We start from the raw sequence: 20,622 nt of genomic DNA, 5'->3' as shown, positions 1-20,622 counted from the left end.
TCCTTGGTGGTATCTGTGCTCACTGCCTGTCTGCAACCAGGACTGCATTAAGTTCCACTGTCTAGAGACAGGTTCTTTCTTTCTTTTTTTAGGATTTTTATTTATTTATTTGACAGAGAGAGAGCAAGAGCACACAAGCAGGGGCAGCAACAGAAGTAGGCTCCCTGGAGACAGGTCTTTCTTGGCCCACAATTTTGAATGCTTTGGGAACAGAGAACAGGATTAGGGGACATGAAACAAGACCACTTGGAAGGCTGGGACTCATTGATTGGGTTAGCATCTTTATTAAACATAATAGATTGCCTGGCCCAGGATGAGATGGTCTGGTCAGTTCTTTGTGATGGTAGATTCTGTAGGCTTTCTCTGCTGTTTGATAAGCAATATAAAGGACTAAAGAAGGTAAAAAGGTAAATCCTAGGGTTCTTGAAAAAGGTGGCTAAAATAGGCGAGGGCCATACATTTCTTGTAAGAACTGTTGCATTTTGAGCCACGAGGGGAGCAGCACATGGCCAGGTGGAAGGGAGTGACCAAGGGAGGGCCGCAAGCTGCAGATAGACCTCATCTGGATGCATCTGCCCCCATCTGAGGTCTGAGCACCTGCCTCCATCAGAATGCTGCCTCTTTCAGACACATTAAATTGTTGAGCAAGTGGGCAGACAACTCATTTATCCCCTCAACAAATGAATGAGGTACCAACCTCTAGAACAGACTATATTTTCCTTACTAAGAAAACTCTTTTGGCTTATTTCCCAAAATAAAAATCTTGCTAACTTGAGGGTCACAGGAGGGCTGTTTCCTAGAATTGATTTGACTTGTGGATTCTGGTTTCAACTAATAAAAACACAAAAGAGTGATTTTTAAAATGTGTTAACTTAGAATCAGAAATTTAACAACAAAGTGAACCAAATGTGTCAGCTTGACCTAGAGCGTTACCTCCCTATAGGCTCTTGCTCATGGGAAGCAAGAGTATGAGAAAGTTTCTTGAGGAGAAGCATGGCACAGGACGTTAATGGGCTGATTCAGATGTCTAGAGGTTTATTCATTATCCACAAGACCATTTCTGATGTCCTCCTTTCTGGCTCTGGAATCCTGGGGCGGTTCTGCTGGGTGCCTCTGACCTTACGCAGGCTGCGGTCAAAGTATTGGCCAGAGCAGTGGTCACTTCCAGGCTCAGTTTGGGGTGAAGCCACTCCAAGCTCACTCAGTAGGCTGTCAGCATGTCTCAGAGACATCAATTCCTTGCCACATGGGCCTCTCCACAGAGAGTCCTTCATGATGTGGAAGCTGGAGTCTTTTCGTAAACTAATCTCAAAAGTGACATCCCATGGCTTTTACCGTAGTCCCTTTAGAAGTGAGTCCCCAGGTCCAGCCTAGACTCAAGGCAACCAGATGACATAAGAGGATGAGTACCAGGACGGTGGGTATCATCAGGAGCCATGTTTGATTCAAAAGCGCACAAGTGGCTTTTGAATGATGAATGATGAATCTGCCCTAAGATAGTGTTTCTGGGGGGGACCATGAACTCCTGTCAGCAGGGTAGACTGCTTTCCTGCAGATGCTGCTTGAAATGGGGGCTGCCATCTTGTGGCTTTCGCATTCTTGTTTCCGTGGCCTGAGCCAAGGTCTTCTGTATTGGGCCCCTCTACATGAAGCTAAATGCAAAAATTATGTGTGAATTTTTTTTTAGCATTTTCTAGGGAAACAGTGAGTTGTAGTGACCATGAAAAGTTTAAAAAACTGCTGGTCTAAGTTGGCTTTGGACTTTCTGTTCTGTCTTGGTTGAAACAAGACACCAGAGAACTGATTAATTATAATCAATCACTAACTTATTGGTGGTACAGACTCTTAAGAGTGTTAAGATTATTGACAGGTCACTTGGGTTGGCATTTTTGATGTTACTAGAACAGCTTTTTTCCTATTTATGCAAAAAAGTTTACTTACACAGATGGGAGGAAGTAGCCCCCAAAATGCCTTGTATGAAAGAGCAGAGAATGAAGTCCACGTTCATGTGAAAAAATAGTCACCACTGTGGCTTTCTGGAACCTGAATTTACCATAAAAGCAAGCTGCTACATCAGAAGGACATAGAAAACTTAACAGCCAGGAAGAATCCAAAAAAATGAAAGTGCAGGCATAGATCTGGGCTTTACCTGTGGCCACTTTGTACAGGGACCACTCATGCTGTCCGCCCGACAGCATTGCTGGGTCAGGACCAGACGTCACTGCAGAGCAACTGAAGTTCCTGGTGACCCTGAATCGTTCTGGGGCTAGGGGCAGGGGAGTCAGCCTTCAGATGTGTGCACCATTTCTACTTCCTGAGGCCTGAAAGTTACTAGTCCATTTTAGAAACATTTCCATCCAAAGTGACTAAAGAGGTACATGAAAGTATCAGTATGTTTAAAAGTTGCTATTTCAGTATTTGAAAGTTGATACTTTTTTGGGGGAAAGTTACATGGAATGCATCATCCCCAGAAGCCCCCTGAAAAATGAGACATTTTTCCTTTTCATGCATGCGGTTCTTTGGTGACTGGTCACTGTGATAATTGCACTTTCTCCTTTTTGGATAAGAAGAAAACTTCACTGGGCCCTCTGTTAAATGGAAGTTAACTTGCTCCCCTCATACCCATATTCATTTGAGTGCTTTTTCCTTTAGGTAGTACTGTAACTAGGTTTTATTTTCTTTTATTTTTTTCTTGAAAGCTTCCCCTGCTGTGTTTTTGTCTTCAAACATGTTTTTACACATTGTAATCAATTGAGTAATGAGGAAGTTATTGAAGGATGCTTGGGGTTGGGAACCTGAAGACTGGAGGTATTAAGTGTAACTTCTTGCCCCCTCAGGCACTGTTGGAATCCTCTTTGGAGAAGGCCCCCGTGTCTGTGGCCTGTGGAGGAGAGAGCCCCCTGGATGGCATCTGCCTCAGTGAATCAGATAAGACAGCTGTGCTCACTCTCATCAGAGAAGAGGTAAAAGTCCTCATGTTCTGTCCACTTATCACACCCTGTCTTTGTGAAACCCGTGTGCCCACAGGGAGATCCCATCTCTGTTTGGCTTGAGTTATCCCCAGCTGGAAGTTCTTATTTCCTCAGCTTGTGTAGCTCACAGAAAGGGCTCCCTTTAAAACTCTCATTGCAGTAGTCCTAGGGAGAAAGCTAACCACGCTTCTTTATCTCTCAGCCTTTTGAAGTTTTTTAAATGTCGAATTCTGCCAACTCTTCCCATATATGTAACTAAATCAGTGCAGACTTGCAATAATATAAAATTGCTTCCCACTTTGATCCATTCTTTAATTAAACAGCCCACTCTTAAATTCCTCCTTTCCTGTGTCTCTTGAACAGCCTCTGTTCAAGAGATTACTAAATAGATTACTGCTAGGCCTTTCCTGGGTGATCAAAAAAAAATGAAAGACACAATCATGCGCTCTTAGTCAGTTACTACCCTCTCGCATTATATTTCTGTGCTGTATTTTATGAGTTTGCCTTATGTGTCTCTTGATGATTTCACCGCCCCCTTTTTTTTAAGAAGGGAAAGTCCCTTAGTGCAGCGATGTTATTTTTATAATACAATACGAGTAGTTAAGAACCTCACAAAATAGCATTAGGTTGATAAGGAGGGATATCAGCTGATCCTATAGTCAAAACTTGGGAGCAGTGGTGAGGAGGTCCTACCAAAATCTTGTCAATGAGAAAAATGACCTCATCTTCCTCCCAGGAGTGAAACAATGGGATGATGACTGCTTAATGGAACAGAGCAAGAATGTGCCTTGACACCTGAAGCAGATGGGTAGGCTACTAGGTGATTGAGATTCTGATTAAAGGCACCAAAATAAAGAATGTATCAATTAGGAAGAAAGAAGCATGGAGAAGTATAATAAAAGAACAGTGATGCCTCTCAAGGCTCTGTCCATGCTCATGGAGTTTGAGGCAACGATTTAGTAAGGGCGTCCCAAACAGGGATTTGGGTGCTGGTCTGAGGAGCAAGAACCCGCCTGCAGTAAGGTACAGGTGCATCTGGCTAGAGGCTTTGAACTTCTGAGCCCCTAGTTATGACTCCATTATTGCCAATGCTCAGAAATCTATATAAAGGAGAATGTGCTGGTCATGCTCTGATGCTGTCATAGTTCTCCTTCTTATCCTAAGTAAAATTAGTATTTGATTAAGGTGAGTCTCTGCCAGGCTGATGGCTCTTCTTTTGGTGTCCTGTCCGAATCAAGATTCTGGGCCTGCAGAGCTGGGAGGCAGACCCTGGACCCTGGACCTGGGTAAAATTCCTAGAGATGGTGATTATCACTTGGAACTTTCCTGGGGGATGTTCTGTTCACCTTTACTTTGGTGGCTATATTTCCACCGTCCTATGGGGCAGAGAGGACATTTTTCCAAATGCTTGTGCGTATTGTACACAGATGTTGAGGGTCGATATTCCCAGTGTAGCTTGAATGTCTCAGGATGGATCTGGTTGTGTGTTTTCAGTTTCCAATCTTAAATTCAAACTGTAGTAGATTCAGTAGGTTAACCAAGCTTTATCTCTATTATAATTTAGATAATCACTAAGGAAATTGAAGCAAATGAATGGAAGAAAAAATACGAAGAAACCCGACAAGAAGTCTTGGAGATGAGGTTAGACTAGAGGTTTGGGGGAGGGGTTGGATCTCTTTATTATGCTTTGTTAGATTTAATATAAATGTAGTAATGACAGTATTTGCTTATCACAGAACCAATTGTTGAGAACTAGACAGCATTGATATTTGCACCTTAATTTGTGATTGGCAATGTCATTTCAAGAGTGTTGCTGACCAGTTATTCAAATACTGTAGCCTCTTGTGGGTTGTCGAGAACATTGCAAGTAAGCAGAACCCACATAATTCTTAGCTTGTGTGAAAAATCCACTTAAACTACAGAATAATAAGATTTATTGACATATTCAGTTATGGAGGCAATATAATTTGTTACGCTTTTTAAAAATCAGTTATGCATGATGGCTTCAAATTTCATAACTACCAAATAGATTATAAAAAGCATGTTAAGGGGAAACAAAATTGGTTGATCTTAAATTGAAATCTTTTTTATTTTTTGCTGTTCATTCCTTAGAAAGGAGAGTTAGAAGCTATGAAATAACTAAAGATAGTATGGAAAAAGAAGAAAAAGCATAATTTATATACTTGTACAGTCAGCACTTGAATGATGAAGAAACATTTTAATTATGCCCAATCGAATTTGTAGCTCTTGTATTACTTGCTTTGTGAGCATTTACTGGGTGTGAGCTCCCGTGCTGTGTGTAGTGGAGAGGAAGGGACAGCCTCTGCCCTTAGCTTACAACAGCCATCAGAAGAAACTTGGACCAACGTGATGGATACCACCAGCGACGGGCAGGGAAGCCATCATTTTTCAATGAGGGGTCAAAAGGAAGAGCCCTTATCTCACTGGATAGGTCCAGGGAAACTTCATTGCACTTGGCCAAAAAGAAAGGCTAATGTGATAGGGTGATCTTTAAAGTCTTTGAATAGTTGAAATGCTTTTGGAACTAGGACAGTAAAATAGAACTTGTGACTGACTGTCCAAAAGAGTGGATGGGGGCCAGAAAAGCCTGAACTCAGATCAGACTTTTAGGAAAAACCCCAAGAATGGGAACCCCCTTATTTAGTGAAAGATTGATTTGTCTAGGCAGAATTAATGTATTTCCTTGAGATCATTTACATGAGGTGCAAAAGAAATTGAGGGCATTTTCTATAGATAGAATAAAATAAATAGAATAAAAGGCTTATTAACATAAAATCTTCAGAAAGATTTTTTTTTAACAATAATGAGCAAATCTTACATTAACATTAAAAGCCCCAAAGCAGATAACTGGATTATATAAAATTTGTTCATTTGAACATCACTCAGATATTCATTCATTGAACATTCTATATGATGTTCACGTGTTTTTTACTGTGTTTAATTGTTTAGAGCAGCATTTCTCAAATTTCCATTGAAAATTCTCTTCTGATAATTTGTTTTAAGGAAAATTGTGGCTGAATATGAAAAGACCATTGCTCAAATGATTGGTAAGAACATTTGTTTACTTTAAAGGTTTTATTTAATTATTTGAGAGCGAGTATGTGCATACGCATGACGGGGGGAACAGAGGGAGAGGGAGAGAGAGAATTTCAAGCAGACTCCCACTGACTGGGAAGCCAGACTGGGGGCTCAATCTCATGACCCTGAGATCATGACCTAAGCCAAAGCCAGGAGGCGGACACTTAGCTGACTGAGCCACCCAGGCACCCCAGACATTTTTTTTCTGAGGTGTGAGCCATAGGTTCTGTAGATGATTTTCTTTCTTGCTTGCTTTCTTTCTTTTTTCTTTTCTTTTCTTTTTTTTTTTTTAAAGATTTTCTTTATTTCTTTGACAGAGAAAGAGAGAGGGAGAGCACAAGCAGGGGGAGAGGCTAAGGGAGAGGGAGAAGAAGGCTCCCTGCAGAGCAGGAGAAGCCCAATAGGGGACCCCATCCCAGGATGCTGGGATCATGACTTAAGCCAAAGGTGGTGGTTTAACCAACTGAGCCACCCAGGCGTCCCTGCATAGATGATCTTCAAATCAGAACACAAGCTTCCACTTGTCCATCCTTTAGATTCAGTTGATTCTCACTGTTTGCAGTGGTTCTGTCATACAAAGTTGCCACAAACACTGAATTAGCAAATACTGAGCTGTTGCTTTAGGGGAAGTACAGGTGAGGTTCCTGTGGGCCTCAGGTCATAACATCGTTGTCAGTACATAATCTTGTCTCATGTGTATTTCTGTTTAAAGACATTTGATTTAATGCTGATTCATTAACATTGAACTCATGGCCCGCAGTGCTATAGATCATGCCTGAATGAAGATGATCCCATGAAGGTATTTTCTCCATCATAGCCTTCTAGCTCTTCAAAGCCCTTGACAGCACCTCAGCACCATGTAGACTCGGGGACCATTTTAGGCAACAAAATCACCCACAGGAAGCACAAAAATACAAACTCATGATACTAAATAGCCTGAAAAGGACACTTGTTACAGTATGAAACAAGGAGACAGCATGTCAGCCGGTTTAGCCTTAGACGAGAATGTGCACGTCAAGTGACTTGACATTTTCTGCCCCTTTGCGCATGACCAGAAATGTAGCAGAAGGACTGGTTTTGGGTTTACATATAAGTTGTAGCAAGTAGATGAATTCACAAAAACACAGTCCACAAGTAATGAGCATCAGCCGTTGTTAGGTTCATTGTAGAGACTAGCGAATGCTTGAATTTTGTAAAAACCCCTCTACCTGGCCCCCAGGAGGTTGATGGCCAACCCATATCACAGTACTCCTGGACAGGGTCTTCATTTGGGTGCAGTCCTTCCTCTGCTGCAAGTTGTACTTTTTCCCTCTATCTAACGCACTGATACCTTTTACAAAATGATGATGGTCGGTGCTCCTGCATTGAATTTAGAGAAAACTCTGCAGCCAGTATTGTCAGGACTGACTGACTACCTGAATCTTTCTCTACTTTAGCACTGAAATCATACTTTCTACAGTCCATATCACGTCTTGCCTCCCCAGCATATGGCCTTTGCCACCCCTGTTCCCCTGCTGGGATATTCTCCTCCTGGGTAGCTGCATGGCTCTCACCCTCAGCTTCTTTGCGTCCCTGTTCAAATCCTTCCTCTATTTGAAAAAGAAACCCCACCTCTCTTTTTCTGCTTTGGTTTTCCCCCATCACTTGTCATGATCTGAATCTGCCACTAAAGTAAGTCCTTGAGAGGAACTTTGTTATGTCCACTGTTGAGTCCCCCGACCAAGAATATGGCTTAGCTCACAGAGAGCAGCTGATAACCATCTGTTGTGTGAATCTGCCTTTACCTTTGATTGTGGTTCACAGAAGATGAGCAGAGGACAACTATGACCTCTCAGAAAAGCTTCCAGCAACTGACCATGGAGAAGGAGCAGGCCCTGGCTGACCTTAACTCTGTGGAAAGGTCCCTTTCTGATCTCTTCAGGAGATACGAGAACCTGAAAGGTGTTCTGGAAGGGTTCAAGAAGGTAGCATGTCCTTTTCCTCTTGCCTCCTTAGTAGTGTATTTTCTCAGTAATGGAACTTTAAACATACATGCCAAACGTGTGGCTAGCCTATAGGGGATTGGGGTCTGTATTTCATTGGCCTTGTATCTTCTGTTCCAGGGAAGGCTGGTTTTTCTGTCCCCTTTTCTCTTTCTGTGGTGGTTCAGGCATCTGGCCCACCAAGTGGCCTGTCTTGGTCATTCCCCTCCTGGGTCAGGCCACAGCCAGAGTGTGGCATGGAGTGTAGTAGAAGTGGAACCCTCAGACCTTAGGAGAATTCTAGAAATTGTTTTGATAATTTACCAATTTAATTTTAATAAGAAAAGGGAATATTTGCACTGAAAAATTCAGGCTACATATTCTAGAGGAAAATAAGTATTATGTTTTAAATTTACATGTATGAGACTGATGCGCTACCTACTGCGCTAACGAGGCTCCTTTAAATTTACATGTAAGTGGGCGTATTGATTCACCTTATTTGCATGCCATCAATAAGACACATTTGTAGCAGTGAACATTCTTTTTTTTTTTCATAGTAAAATAAAAATGAAAATGGCCAACTTACCTAAAAGGGGACTGAGATTGACATTCACTTTTGAGCTCTTTCTTTTTATAAGATTTATTTTTTAAGTAATCTCTATAGCCAACATGGGGCTTGAATTCACAACCCCAAGGTCAAGAGTCATGTGGTCTACTGACTAAGCCAGCCAGGCACCCCTGCCATTTACTTTTGAATGACGGCCTCCCTAAACCGGGTGTATTGATATAACTGAAACTTACTATGTTTTGAAAATTTATACATGAAGAAATTATCTAGAATTTCTTCAGTAAGAATTAGTTGTGCCTGTTTTGAATTATCGTGGAATATAACCTAAAGGCATCTGAATTAATTAGCTTTTCTTGTTTTTAAAAAAAACTCGGGTACATGATTTGTCACTAGGGGGAGAAAAATAAAATGACCAGTTCCTTTTATTTTAAATTGTCACTTTGGAACAGAATGAAGAAGCCTTGAAAAAATGTGCTCAGGATTACTTAGCCAGAGTTAAACAAGAGGAACAGCGATACCAGGCTCTGAAGATCCACGCAGAAGAAAAACTAGACAAGTGAGAGCTTGCAGTAAATCTGTTTCACGGTTCATGGTGTGGTGGGAAGACTGAAAAAGGCCCCAAAAGCCCTCAGCCTTGTTTGGCAACTCCAGGTTGCATTGGTGTGTGTGTGTGTGTGTGTGCATGCATGCCTTTTATTATTTAATTTTTTGAATAGGTAGAATCTTCACATGCTTCAAACATTAAAAAGAATAAAAAGGTACACTTTATCTCTCTCTTACCCCATCCCTTTTCCTCTGGCCTCCCCTCCTCCAGCTTTATGGAGGTATAATGAACATAAATGGTTGTGCAAGTTTAAGGTGTACAACCTGTTGATTTGCTCTGTATATCGCACAACAGTGGCCTTAACTAACACCTCCAACACACCATGTGATTACCATTTTTTTTTTTTTACTGTGGTAAGACTCTCCCTTTGCTATACAAATGACAGCATACTTTGCTTTTTTTCATTTAACAGTGCATTTTGGAAATCCTTCCATAGCAATCCATGAAGAGCTTCCATATTTTTCTTAACAGCCATATGGTGTGCCAGTGTTGAAATGTGTCATTTCTTTAACCAAACCCCTCTCCTATGGGACACTCAAGTTATTTCCCAGCCACTACAAACAGGGCTGCTATAAGGAACCTTGGATTATTATCATTTGGCATGCATTTGGTGAGCTTTCTGTATGCTGGAAAAGGAATTACTGGGCCAAAGAATAATACAAATTTGTAATTATGATAAGTGTTGTCAAATTGCCCTCATTCGACATTTATCAGTTTATCCCTATGTGAAGTACGAAAGCTTCTCTTCCCCCTACGGCTTAGCCAGCAGACCAAATTTTTTGTTTTCTGCAAATCCAATTGATAAAGGTGGTATTTCAGTTTAGTTGGGGGTTTCTTTTTTTGATAAGCAAATAGAGCATTTATTTTATTCAATGTAGTTTTGATTGTGGAGTAAAATTGAATATATTTTAGCAACTGTCTATACCTATACTAGCCTTACCGTGAATGATTCTATTCTTTGCCCAGTTTTCTATTGTCAGTATATATATATATATATATATATATATATATTTACATTTTTGCACTAAGGAGGCCAGCCCTTTGTGATATGATTTGTAAATGATTTTTCTAATTTGTCTTCTTGCCTTCTAGTGTTTTTTGATGTGCAGGAATTTATTTTTCTGTAGTGAAATTTGTCAGTTATTTCTTTTACTCAGGATTTTCTGTTGTGGTAACAAAGATCTTCTCTGGGCTGAATATGAAATATACTCCCATGTTTTCCTTCTAACACTTTTATGACTTCATTTATTTTTTTTAACCCTTAAGTCCAGCACATTTGGAATTTGTCCTGAGGAATAGTCTCAAGAATGCTTCCAACTTTATTTTTTAGCTAAAAAGTAATACCTACTTGTATATTTTCCTCTCCCTCTTCATGTTTGTAAATCATTTCAAGTTCCCTTCTTTCCTTCTTGCTCCCAGAGGTGCTGCTACCAAAGGTTTATAATGTGTTCTTCCAGTTTTTTCTTTGTGCCTTTTCAAATACTACCCAAAATGGCTTTAGACTTTTTTTTTTCATAATATCGGAGTCATAAAATACAAATTTCCTTTTTCACTTAATAGTATATCATGACCATTTTCTATCTCAAAACATGTAGTTCCATCTAGTTATTTTTATTAGGTTGTAGGATTATCCCATTCCTTTACCGATGGGCGTTTAGATAGTTTCACACCTTTTTCCATTGCAAACAATGGAATGTGAATATCCTTGTGTACACAATTGTGCAGAGTGGGAGTATTGCTGTGGATATGTTACTTCAAGGGAATTGCTGGGTCAGAAGATGTATGCATTTTAAATTACAATAGTTGCAACCATATCCCCCTCCACAAAGACAGCACCAGCTTTCGTTTTCCCCACCAGCTGGTGAGTCTGTTTTCTGGCACCTTGGCCATCACAGAATAAGATCATCCTGGTTAATATTTGCCAAGCTGATAAATTTAAAAGTTTATCATTTAAATTTTCATGCTTCTGATGAAAGCATTCTTAGCATCCTGTCGTCAATTAATTGGCTATTTATCAATTGACATATAGTTTTTTAAATTTCTTTTGTATCTCATTAATGAAGTTACTTTAAGTTCTAGCGTCATAGATGACAGTGGTTAGTGTCCTGACTCTCTAGCTGTGACAGTCCCACAGATGACCCTGCCTGCTATTGTCCTAAGTTAAAAAAAAAAAATCTAAGATTGCTGTAGAAACTGTCACATGATTCCATTTTCTAATGACATAAATTTTGAACTCACTATGGCCTATCAGATTAATTCCACCACTGGTTTGCACCTTGGAAATGTCCTTAGCAGTTGTGTGTCAATTGAATATTTATAAATTTAAATTGAATGGTGTAAGTCACCGATGTTTCCCTTGTGTTGTCATTTCTTTTAGTCTGTGTCTCACAAATGTCAGTGGTTAGCATCTTGACTCCTTAGCTATGGCCGATGACTAACCAGGTGCTTCTTGTCCCTTTATTCTGCAAACAAAACGCCACAAACAGAGCCAATGAAGAGATTGCTCAGGTTCGAACAAAAGCAAAGGCTGAGAGCGCAGCTCTCCATGCCGGACTCCGGAAGGAGCAGATGAAGGTGGAGTCCCTGGAAAGAGCCCTTCAGCAGAAGGTACGCAGAGGGGTGTGGTGGGACAACCAGGAGACACTTGGTTTTCCTCATTGGCAGAGGTTAGCTTGTAGTGGATTTGGATGAAAGAGAAGCCTTGTCTTTTTGCCCAGACACTTTGATCCAGCTCCCCTGGGAACTGATTCAGGTGGACACAAACAAGGAGACCGTTAATTCCCAAGCATATGAGTCGGAAACATCCCCAGGAAGGATGCAGAGAGGAAATTGCATTAACTAAAGTTTAGGGGACCAGACACTTCTTAGGCTCTGGGGCTATCTTTTCTTCTTTCTTTCTTTCCTTTTTTTTTTTTTTTTTTTTTTTTTTTTGGCATAATACATGAAGGCATCTTGCCCCTTCACTGCAGTTTTACCCTCCTGGGGACACTGGTGGCATCTAGAGGCATGTTAAGTTGTCACAGCTGGCGCCCCTCAACATGTAACAATGCATAGGACAGTCCCTACTACAAACACTGACCCAGTCCAAAATGTCAGCAGTGCCGTCCGTGGTTGAGAAATTCTGCAGGCAGATAAAAATCAGGTCCCTATTTCTCACTATTCATTGATTCTTAGACTTCATTTTTTTGTGTGCCTCTGGTGTTTTTCTTACTGTATCTTCAATTATGTGCTCATGCCTATGGCATCTATTTAGCTGAAGCAAGGGTTTCTATCATGGGGTCTGCTAACCCCTAGACGTTGTTCCTTGGCATAGTCAGACTCCAGAATCCCAGGTCCCTGGAGGTGCTGATGGGCTGAGTGAGGTCCCAGGTACCTGTGTTTGTAACAAATATCACAGATGATTCCTGTGATAACAAGAAAATTTGAGAACTAAGAGGTTCCCGGGCAAGCTGCAGAGGGCCAGTGGTTACCCTCATCCCCTGCTCAACTGAAGCATGACGTTGTGAACTCATGAACATTTTTCAAGGGAGAAGGGTCCCTTTCTTTAAAGGGTCTCTGATGTAGAAATGTTACAAACCACCGAGCTAGGATGTCTAGGCAGAACGTAGCCAGTCTTGGGACTAGTTGTCATTGCCTTGATCTCAGGATGTGGAGTGGCCGACATAACCATGTTGTTTGTCTTTCAGAACCAAGAAATCGAGGAACTAACGAAAATCTGCGATGAGCTGATTGCAAAGCTGGGGAAGACAGACTGAGTTCCCTCGTTAGCTCAGCAGATCTGCATTTGGCTGCTTTTCTATTAACCACAGTTATCTTGCCTTATCCAGGAATAATTGTCCCTTTGCAGAGAAAAAAAAAAAAACTTTAAAAAGCACATGCCTACTGCTGCCTGTCCCGCTTTGCTGCCAACACAACAGCCCTGGAAGGAGCCCTAGAGCATCGCACAGTCCCGGGAGGAATAGCGTCTGAGCATTGTCCGCTGACAGGTTTGGTCAGGCTGCTAAGGTTGGGGTCGTGATTTCTCTATCTTTAGTCCATTTTTAAAAGTCGTCTTTTCTTTTCCAAGCACGTTAAATTTGGGATTTTGTGGCTCCTGTTTGGGATCATCTTCTGTCCACCAGCTGTCTGAATTTTTTGGTGACCTATTTATTTCATCTTTTAAATTTAGCATTCAGCATTGGTAGTTTTATTTGAGGGAGGAAATAATTTGGCCTATTGTTACTTCTAGTTTATAAACAAGAAGGGACTAGTACCTGTTTCTACACACACGTACACACACACATAGATGCTTATATATATGCTGCTGTTTTTTCCTCTGAAGCAGAGTCAAATAAGAGCTTCTCCACACAAGAGTGTATTTCCATAGGTGTAAAACCCTGTTTTGAAATAGAGTCGTGGCCCAGAATGCCAACCTCAGAATTTGGGGAATTGAAGGTGTGAAGACCCCAGACTCGGGTTTTACATCTGGGGAAGACTTTTTGCCACAGTGTTTCGTTGCCCTGGTATTTGGACACTCCTCAGCCCTGACATGTGTGGCCCCTTTGGGGTCAGTCCCAGACTGCACGAAGGGCAGCGCTGGTGGGACTCCCTCCAAGCCAAGGTTTGGCAAGTCTGTCCCAGAGCCGTTCCATCTCCTCTGCTTCTGTTTGTTGCTACAAAATCAGCATTGACTCTTCATCATCTTTCTATTTGAAATATGCAAAGAAAATCTACTTGTAAAAGGCTTAGGTGATCTCATTGAGTTAGAAGGTAATTGTAACCCTACTAGTGATTGTTAGGTGAGGAAACAGTTGAGTTTTTATAAGTGCGATGCATTGTTCTTCAGTTGTTTTTTTTTAAAAGGCAAAAAATCCTTTCAAACTTAATAGAGTGTTTAATAAAATGGGCTATAAAAATCCTGTGAGCCACTCCAAAAATCAGCACATTTTGAATATTGTTAAACAAAGAGCGTTTGGATCCTGGAGGAGAGGAGCGCAGGGAACAAAACCATAGTCACAAGACCAAATTCCTCAAGTTCTTCCTGGACATGGGTCAGGGTGATGGGACTGTTAGCCCTAAGACGGACATTTTCCATGTAACACCAGTAAACTCCCTTCCATTTGGTAGGCAGAACCAAATCCATGCAGTGTTTGAAAGCACTCTTTTGTCTTAATCTTACACCCTGAAAGTCTTCATGGTGATATGCACTATATTCAGTACATGTAAGTTTTCGTACCTTTCTTGTAAAAACTCTTGCATGATCCAACTTCAGCAATGAATTGTGCCTAGTGGAGAACCTCTATAGATCTTGAAAAATGCGTTTTTCTTTAGCAGTGTACTATTCACATGGGTGCAATCGTTAGCCCCAGGGAGGTCCATAATAATGTCTTTTAAAGCTAGAAGTCACGTCTTGCCAATATGCATTTATCGTAATTGGTGCTTAGGCTGTATTTTAAAGCCTACTGTCTTAATATTTTGTACAAAAAAAGAACAACTGAAATGATCTGTGGTTGGAGAAATGACTTGACAATCATTTGGGCGTTGAAAGCAGCCACTGTGCTTCAGTGTGAGTGTGATACTGGAGTCACAGTATCCGCGATGTACGAGTGTCTCCAGTTGGTGGAACTGATGTCTCTCAGTCCTCCACTACTAGGGAAATTCACTTTGCATTTTGCAGAAAGAAGTGTTGCCAAACCTTTTTGCTGCTGTGTTTTGCTGAGATGTCCATGTTTATTTGGTTTATATTGATCTGTTTTAAGCATGAAAGGCTCTTATAGTGGTCTCCATTCTAAATCCATCGTCCTCCATTTAGGCTTCTTATGTATATAAAAAAAGTAGCTGTGTGTTAAAACCAAGGTGACGACAATCCCTCCCTAGCACGCTGGTGGAAGATGCCCCAAAAAGCCCCCAGTGAGTGAGGTCGCTGTGCGAGGGCCACGAAAGTTTGCCACTGGCTTCTCAGCCAACGGCCATTACAAGGGAATGTTCTTCCTTCTCACTTAATAGGTGGATATTCTCCAACAAGAAGAAAAATGTAGCTTGCTCAGCTGGTACATCAAGAGAATATCCTGGGCAGAAAGAAGTATGTTTTTTTTTTTTTTCTTTAAAAATAAGCAAGAGAAAAAAAACCTTACAAAATTCTAAAGAGTAAGAACATAGCCTAGAATTTTGCTTCAAAGCACGTGAGGGCTCTTGAGTTGTTAGGTGGGCGGTAATAAACCCCATTAACAAGAATGGGAAGGGAAGGTGAAGGGAAGCTGCTGTCCCAGATAGGTTTGGGGGTATTAGGTGATCAGTCTTGTTGAGATTCTGAACCCAGAGCTATTTCTCAAGTTTTTGACTTCGCCAACGTGTAGATAGATAGTCTTTATCTAAAAGTATTTTAATGGGAAGATTTAGTACAAGACAGACCGAACAGTTTGCCACTTGGTTGGTCAGCCCTCCTGAGATTTACTTTATTTGGAGAAGCTCCTGGAACCCAGTGACCTGTCCAAACCTTTTGTTCTGTAAAACTGTTCTGGAAATATTGAGAAGCCCATTTTTCTCACGTGGTATCTAGCTTCTTCAGACCCAGCCCAAATTAGGAAGTGCAGAAACACATGATGGTGAAAAACTCTGAGGCTCTGGCAGCCTTCCAGAATGCTATGGAATCTAAGGGGAGATTTACGGTTCATTTTGGAGGCTAGCTCAGGCTGAATTTTCTTCCCAGCCAGTTACCCTTCCTTCCTGTCCCACACTTTGTGCAACCCTCACACAAATACTTAAGACGTTTTATAGACAGCCCTGCATTAGCACTGTTTATACACAGGGAGCATCAAGTGCCCAGAACATTCCTGGGCTGACTAAGCAGCCAGAGTGAAGCACACATTTTCAGTCAAGGCAGGTAACAGAGGACCCAGTGGTGGCTTTGCAGCTCAGAATAGAGTTTTAAAGAGCTGGCATCGGTAGGTCTGGTGTGCTGTGGATGGAGATGATTCAGCATGCCTTTTTTGCTGGGGCAGAAGCTCTAATGCTCCCTGTTTATTTCCTCTGGTTCTCCACTACAACTGGTAGCTGTTTCCCAAGTCGTACACGACTATCGTTCCTCTGTAGTCTGTGACCGTGCGAGTTTGCTCTCGGACGATGTGGGTTTCTTATTTTATCCTCTTGTTGGGAAGAGAGAAACTAAGTGTTGAAAGAGTAAATGATTTAGGCAAAGGATTTTAAAGTAAAGATGTATATAGTCTAAAGAATTTAAAAGATATCAGATTATTATTTGCTTATTAAAGAATAAAATATAGTCTGGGAATCCCAGAATGCCAAGCCAAAGGTCTAAGAAGTCATCTTCTTCAAAGATTTAAAAGAAGTAGCATTTTGAGGAGACTTCTTCCAAAAAGGTTTGACTGGCCTCCACATTCCAGTGGCTTTGAAAGAGCAATGTATCTCTCAAACCTTGAGTCTCCCGCCTAGTACAGGTAAAGGAACTGATACACTACACACTTCTCTCTAAGGGTCTCCCTGGCAGATATGTCAATGGCAGCATTTCCAGGGAAGACCCACGCCCTCGTGCCCAGAGCCGGCATTCCGGAGACTAAAGATTGCACTTTCCGTAGTTCTTCGTCCAAATGCGATCCCATGTCTGTGCCTCTTAGCATGCAGTTAGATTTGGACAAACAAGATTCCTAAGGAATGACTTTATTAACTATAATATGGTTACAGCTATTACGTATATATATATATATTCTGGTTATAGTTCTAACATGGAGGTGTCGCGTGTGACGCTGGCCTGTGGCAGTCCAAGTAATGGTTCCAACTCGTGTGGAGGAGGCCAGGCACAGAGCTGAGGTGTGGCTCGAACTTCCCCTGTATCCACTCTTCACTGTAGGGCCGTGAAGGTGTCACTTTGTCCCCCTCTGCCTGTCAGTGGTATCTGAAACATACACAGAGTAGGTCCCGGTCCCATTGTTAGCAGATGGCTCTGTCAGTAATTTCCACGTGGACATGGACGGATGTGAACTCCGGGACCGCAGCCAGTCCAGATGCAGGGCCACCTGCGGGTCACCGGCCACGCGCGCGGCTTCCACGCTGTCCTGGTCACCCAGGGGGCGGGATCCAGGCATTCCTTTAAACCTCAGAGGCAGCAGTAAACCTTTCAGTGTTGCTGTTAGCAAGCGTGTTTGCCAGTAGATGCCCATTTGTACTCACGTGCCAACAAGTCAATGTCAGCCGCACACGTGCTTCTGCCGTGTCCCCGCAGGCGCCGAGCCGCGTGCGAGGAGCCTGTCGTCCCAAGGAGCGAACGCTGCACTGACTACTGCTATCAGGATTGTGTTGTGTGGAATAATCATCTACATAAATTTTATATGCACAGTACTTTCCCTTTTATATGTCAGGTAAATATTTGTAAAAGTTATACTCACACAAATGAAATTATTATAATGATTACTAATATATTTTTTCCATGTTTCATTGCCTGAATAAAAACTGTTTACCACTGTTAGATCTGGGTGTGGGAGTGTTTTTCCCCCTGGTTAGAAGTCATCTTATCCCCAAGTGTGAAAATTTATGACAGCCCTGCTTTTCAGAGCTCCATATTTCAGGCTAAAAATAGAACAGATGACATTTTCATGACACTCATTTTGTGAAATTTTATGCATTTGGTTGGGTGTGTAATTAAAACAAACAAACTTTGGAATTCAGACCTTGCCGTATAAATTTCCATGCCTTCGCATCTGTGCAAACAAAGTTTTTAATTGCGTACTTCTTGGTTTTGCTTAGAGACTGCATGTCTGCCCTGGCATTTTTCAAGTGCTGGGAACCTAAGTCCGTTCAAGCTCTCGGACTTGGTGACAGACACAGGATAAGCCCAGACTGTGCAAACATTGCAGAACAGCCCACAGAAAAGAGTTCACGTTTTGTGTTTCTTCTAGGTTAACACCAGGAAAACCTTTTTCAGTACTGGCCCGGCCACCTCTGTGCCTAAGGGGAGAGGGGCCTGGGCAGGAGCTTCATGAGTTTTATTGCAGGAAAAGATCAATTAAAAGAGTAGCTATGGCTCCACTTCACAGCTTGATGGGAGACCCAAAAGGAGAGTCAGAGCACCGTTGGCCGCATCATAAGACGCTGCAGCCTGCAAAGTTCCTAAAAACAGTGTTTCTCACTAGTGTGCTCCTGAACCAGCCGGAGGAGTCCTGGAAAACGACAGAGGAGGTGGCACTGATCATTGCTATGTACACACGGTGGGAGAAATCGCATCACTTTCTAAGCACTATTGGGAAGAAGATGATGGAAAGTACCTTCCTACTCTTAAAGTATTATTCTTAGTATGAGACCAAAGGTGATTTTCACACGTTAGTAAATAGGGGACTATGTGACACTTTCAGTGAGTGGCAGGCAGTATTTTCCTAAGAGAAACCTTGACGGGGTAAAGTGTTGCACAAGTTAACGATGAGCAGTGATTCACGAAATCTGTGGCAGATAGAAGTGTGTATGTAGTAGGTCAGGACGAGAAATTAATTTCTCGCTACGGCCAGTGGTCAACGTATGAAAAAAAGCAGTCTATCTGTTTAAGCCCTTTTCCGGCTATGGAAAGTGAGGCTGGGAGAGAAGCGCAGCCAAGACGGCAGGCACAGCTGGCGTGTTAGTGAACATTGTTGCCCTCCCTCAAAAAGGGGCAGCCAAATTGTTACTTTATCCTCCTTCCTTTTCAAGCTCTTTATATCCAGGTTGTCTCAACTTTGGATAATACCGCAGGCATTTTCCAAGTTTGTAGGCATTTAAGGACCAGTCAAAACTGAGTACCTTTCTCCCACATGCATTTACTCACTTAACAAATATTTCTGCATCTGCAGAATCCAAAGTGAGACGTGCAGAGTTTCTGAGGCTTAGTGAAAGAAATTGTTTTCAACTTCGATGGAAACGTTGCTGAAATATCAATGGTATGCTAATTAAAGTTCTTTCCCAGTAAAAAGCCATTCCTGATCTATAAGTCTTTGCTCAGTTGTGACTTAAAGGTTATTAAGTTGTGTGCTTGAGGATGGGGACCCAGAGGTGCTTACAGTTTCAACACGAGTTAAACCGAACCCCCACGCAGGACAAGATGGCATCGAGCTGTCAGTGCTGTAGCAAGCAGTGAGTGCTGGCGGGTCCAGGAGGAGGGACAGTGAGATGAGGGGGAGGACACACAAAGCCAGCCGAGCGCCAGGCCGTGTGGCCCAGCACTTGGCTCAGATCCAGCCTTTCTGTTGTTTCATCTGCCTGAGCTTCCGTGTTCCTAACGAGGGATAATAGTTCCCACCTCAGGAGGGGGTTGGGAGGGCTCCGCGGGAATGCATGTAGGGCGCCTGGCCCTTAGCTCCTTAATGGGACAGTGATTATCATCACTGAAAACTTGGAGTTCATCAGAACTTGGAGACTCCCTCTTAGAGTCCAGTGATTTTGCTGTTAGTTTTGAGATGAGACATCTCAAAATTACAAAGCTTTGGAAACTTAAGAGTGAACCTAACTTTGTTCTTTTATTTGAGATTAATAGGAAGTAGAAGTGTGGAGGATTAGCTGAAGACAGATCCCAAAGTTAGGGTGATGGAGCAGTTAAATGGGATGAACGTCCCTGTTTCTGTGCCACAGACCATTCCAAGACCCCCAGACCTGTACCAGCCATGAGATCGTTGGTGTCTATGATTCCGAGTTTTCCTTTGCTAAAATGTATAGGTCTCCAAGGGAACATATATGCAGGAACAGTCAAGATATAATTCAGTTAACAGAACTAACTAGAACAGAACTAACACAATTGACTAAATTAGTTTTTTTTAAAGAAATGGTAAATGACATTTGAGTCCTCTCTGTGCCAGGTGCCTTTGGTCATGAGCAATTCCATGTGAGTGGAATTTTTTTTTTTTTTTTAACTGATGGGGGAAAATGAGGTTAAAAAACACCGAACACGAATTGGTTGCCTGGAGGGTGGAGCTGGCGTGTGAACCCAGGTGTCTGATCTCAAACCCCTTCCCCTTAAGGCCACTCCATCTTGGGGCACTTTGCAACATGTCCTTCGAGCGTGTGGAGGACAACTTTTTATTCAATAAATGAATTGTCTTGCTCTTTTCTTACCTCACATGGGAATATTTCAGTGGAGAGCAGACAGGCCATTGCATGCTATCTCCACAGTTCCAGAGCGTGAGAGCATGAAACCTCAGAGCTACGTAATTGGTGACTGTGTTGGAAAGGCACTGTAAAGGGAAAATAAAACTCTATTCTACCTCTCGGGCATTCTTGCTTTGCAGAGAGCTTGGCATGGAAGGCTGAGCCACGGGTTCTAGTCAACTCCATTTGGTCAGGCCCCAGCCCCTTCATTTGGACGGAGAATGCCAGCAGATCCGTTCCTTGGATTTGTGGTTTTACAGGTCCGTCCAAAGTGCTGACTGTAAGGCAAAAGGTCCCCCGGTTTCCCTTTCAAAATAATTC

General features: G+C 42.1%; 1 protein-coding gene across 14 annotated transcripts in view; it reads left to right on the top strand.

Annotated features, from left to right (window-relative positions):
* TACC1 (transforming acidic coiled-coil containing protein 1) overlaps positions 1-15,284 on the top strand; it is an 86,640-nt gene extending 71,356 nt beyond the window's left edge. For all 14 annotated transcript variants that reach the window (XM_082715358.1, XM_082715359.1, XM_082715347.1 and 11 more), the window contains 7 exons: positions 2,838-2,963; positions 4,537-4,613; positions 5,997-6,040; positions 7,875-8,035; positions 9,050-9,156; positions 11,691-11,811; positions 12,891-15,284. In XM_082715358.1, coding sequence (XP_082571484.1) covers positions 2,838-2,963; positions 4,537-4,613; positions 5,997-6,040; positions 7,875-8,035; positions 9,050-9,156; positions 11,691-11,811; positions 12,891-12,959 — 705 coding nt within the window. In that variant the 3' untranslated portion in view covers positions 12,960-15,284. The remainder of the gene's footprint in view (positions 1-2,837; positions 2,964-4,536; positions 4,614-5,996; positions 6,041-7,874; positions 8,036-9,049; positions 9,157-11,690; positions 11,812-12,890) is intronic.
* The last annotated feature ends 5,338 nt before the right edge of the window (positions 15,285-20,622 follow it).

This window comes from Mustela nivalis (assembly GCF_964662115.1).
Source record: "Mustela nivalis genome assembly, chromosome: 20".
Taxonomy (NCBI): domain Eukaryota; kingdom Metazoa; phylum Chordata; class Mammalia; order Carnivora; family Mustelidae; genus Mustela; species Mustela nivalis.
The sequence above is the reverse complement of the archived record's forward strand: the minus strand, read 5'-3'. Positions and strand labels throughout refer to the sequence as shown.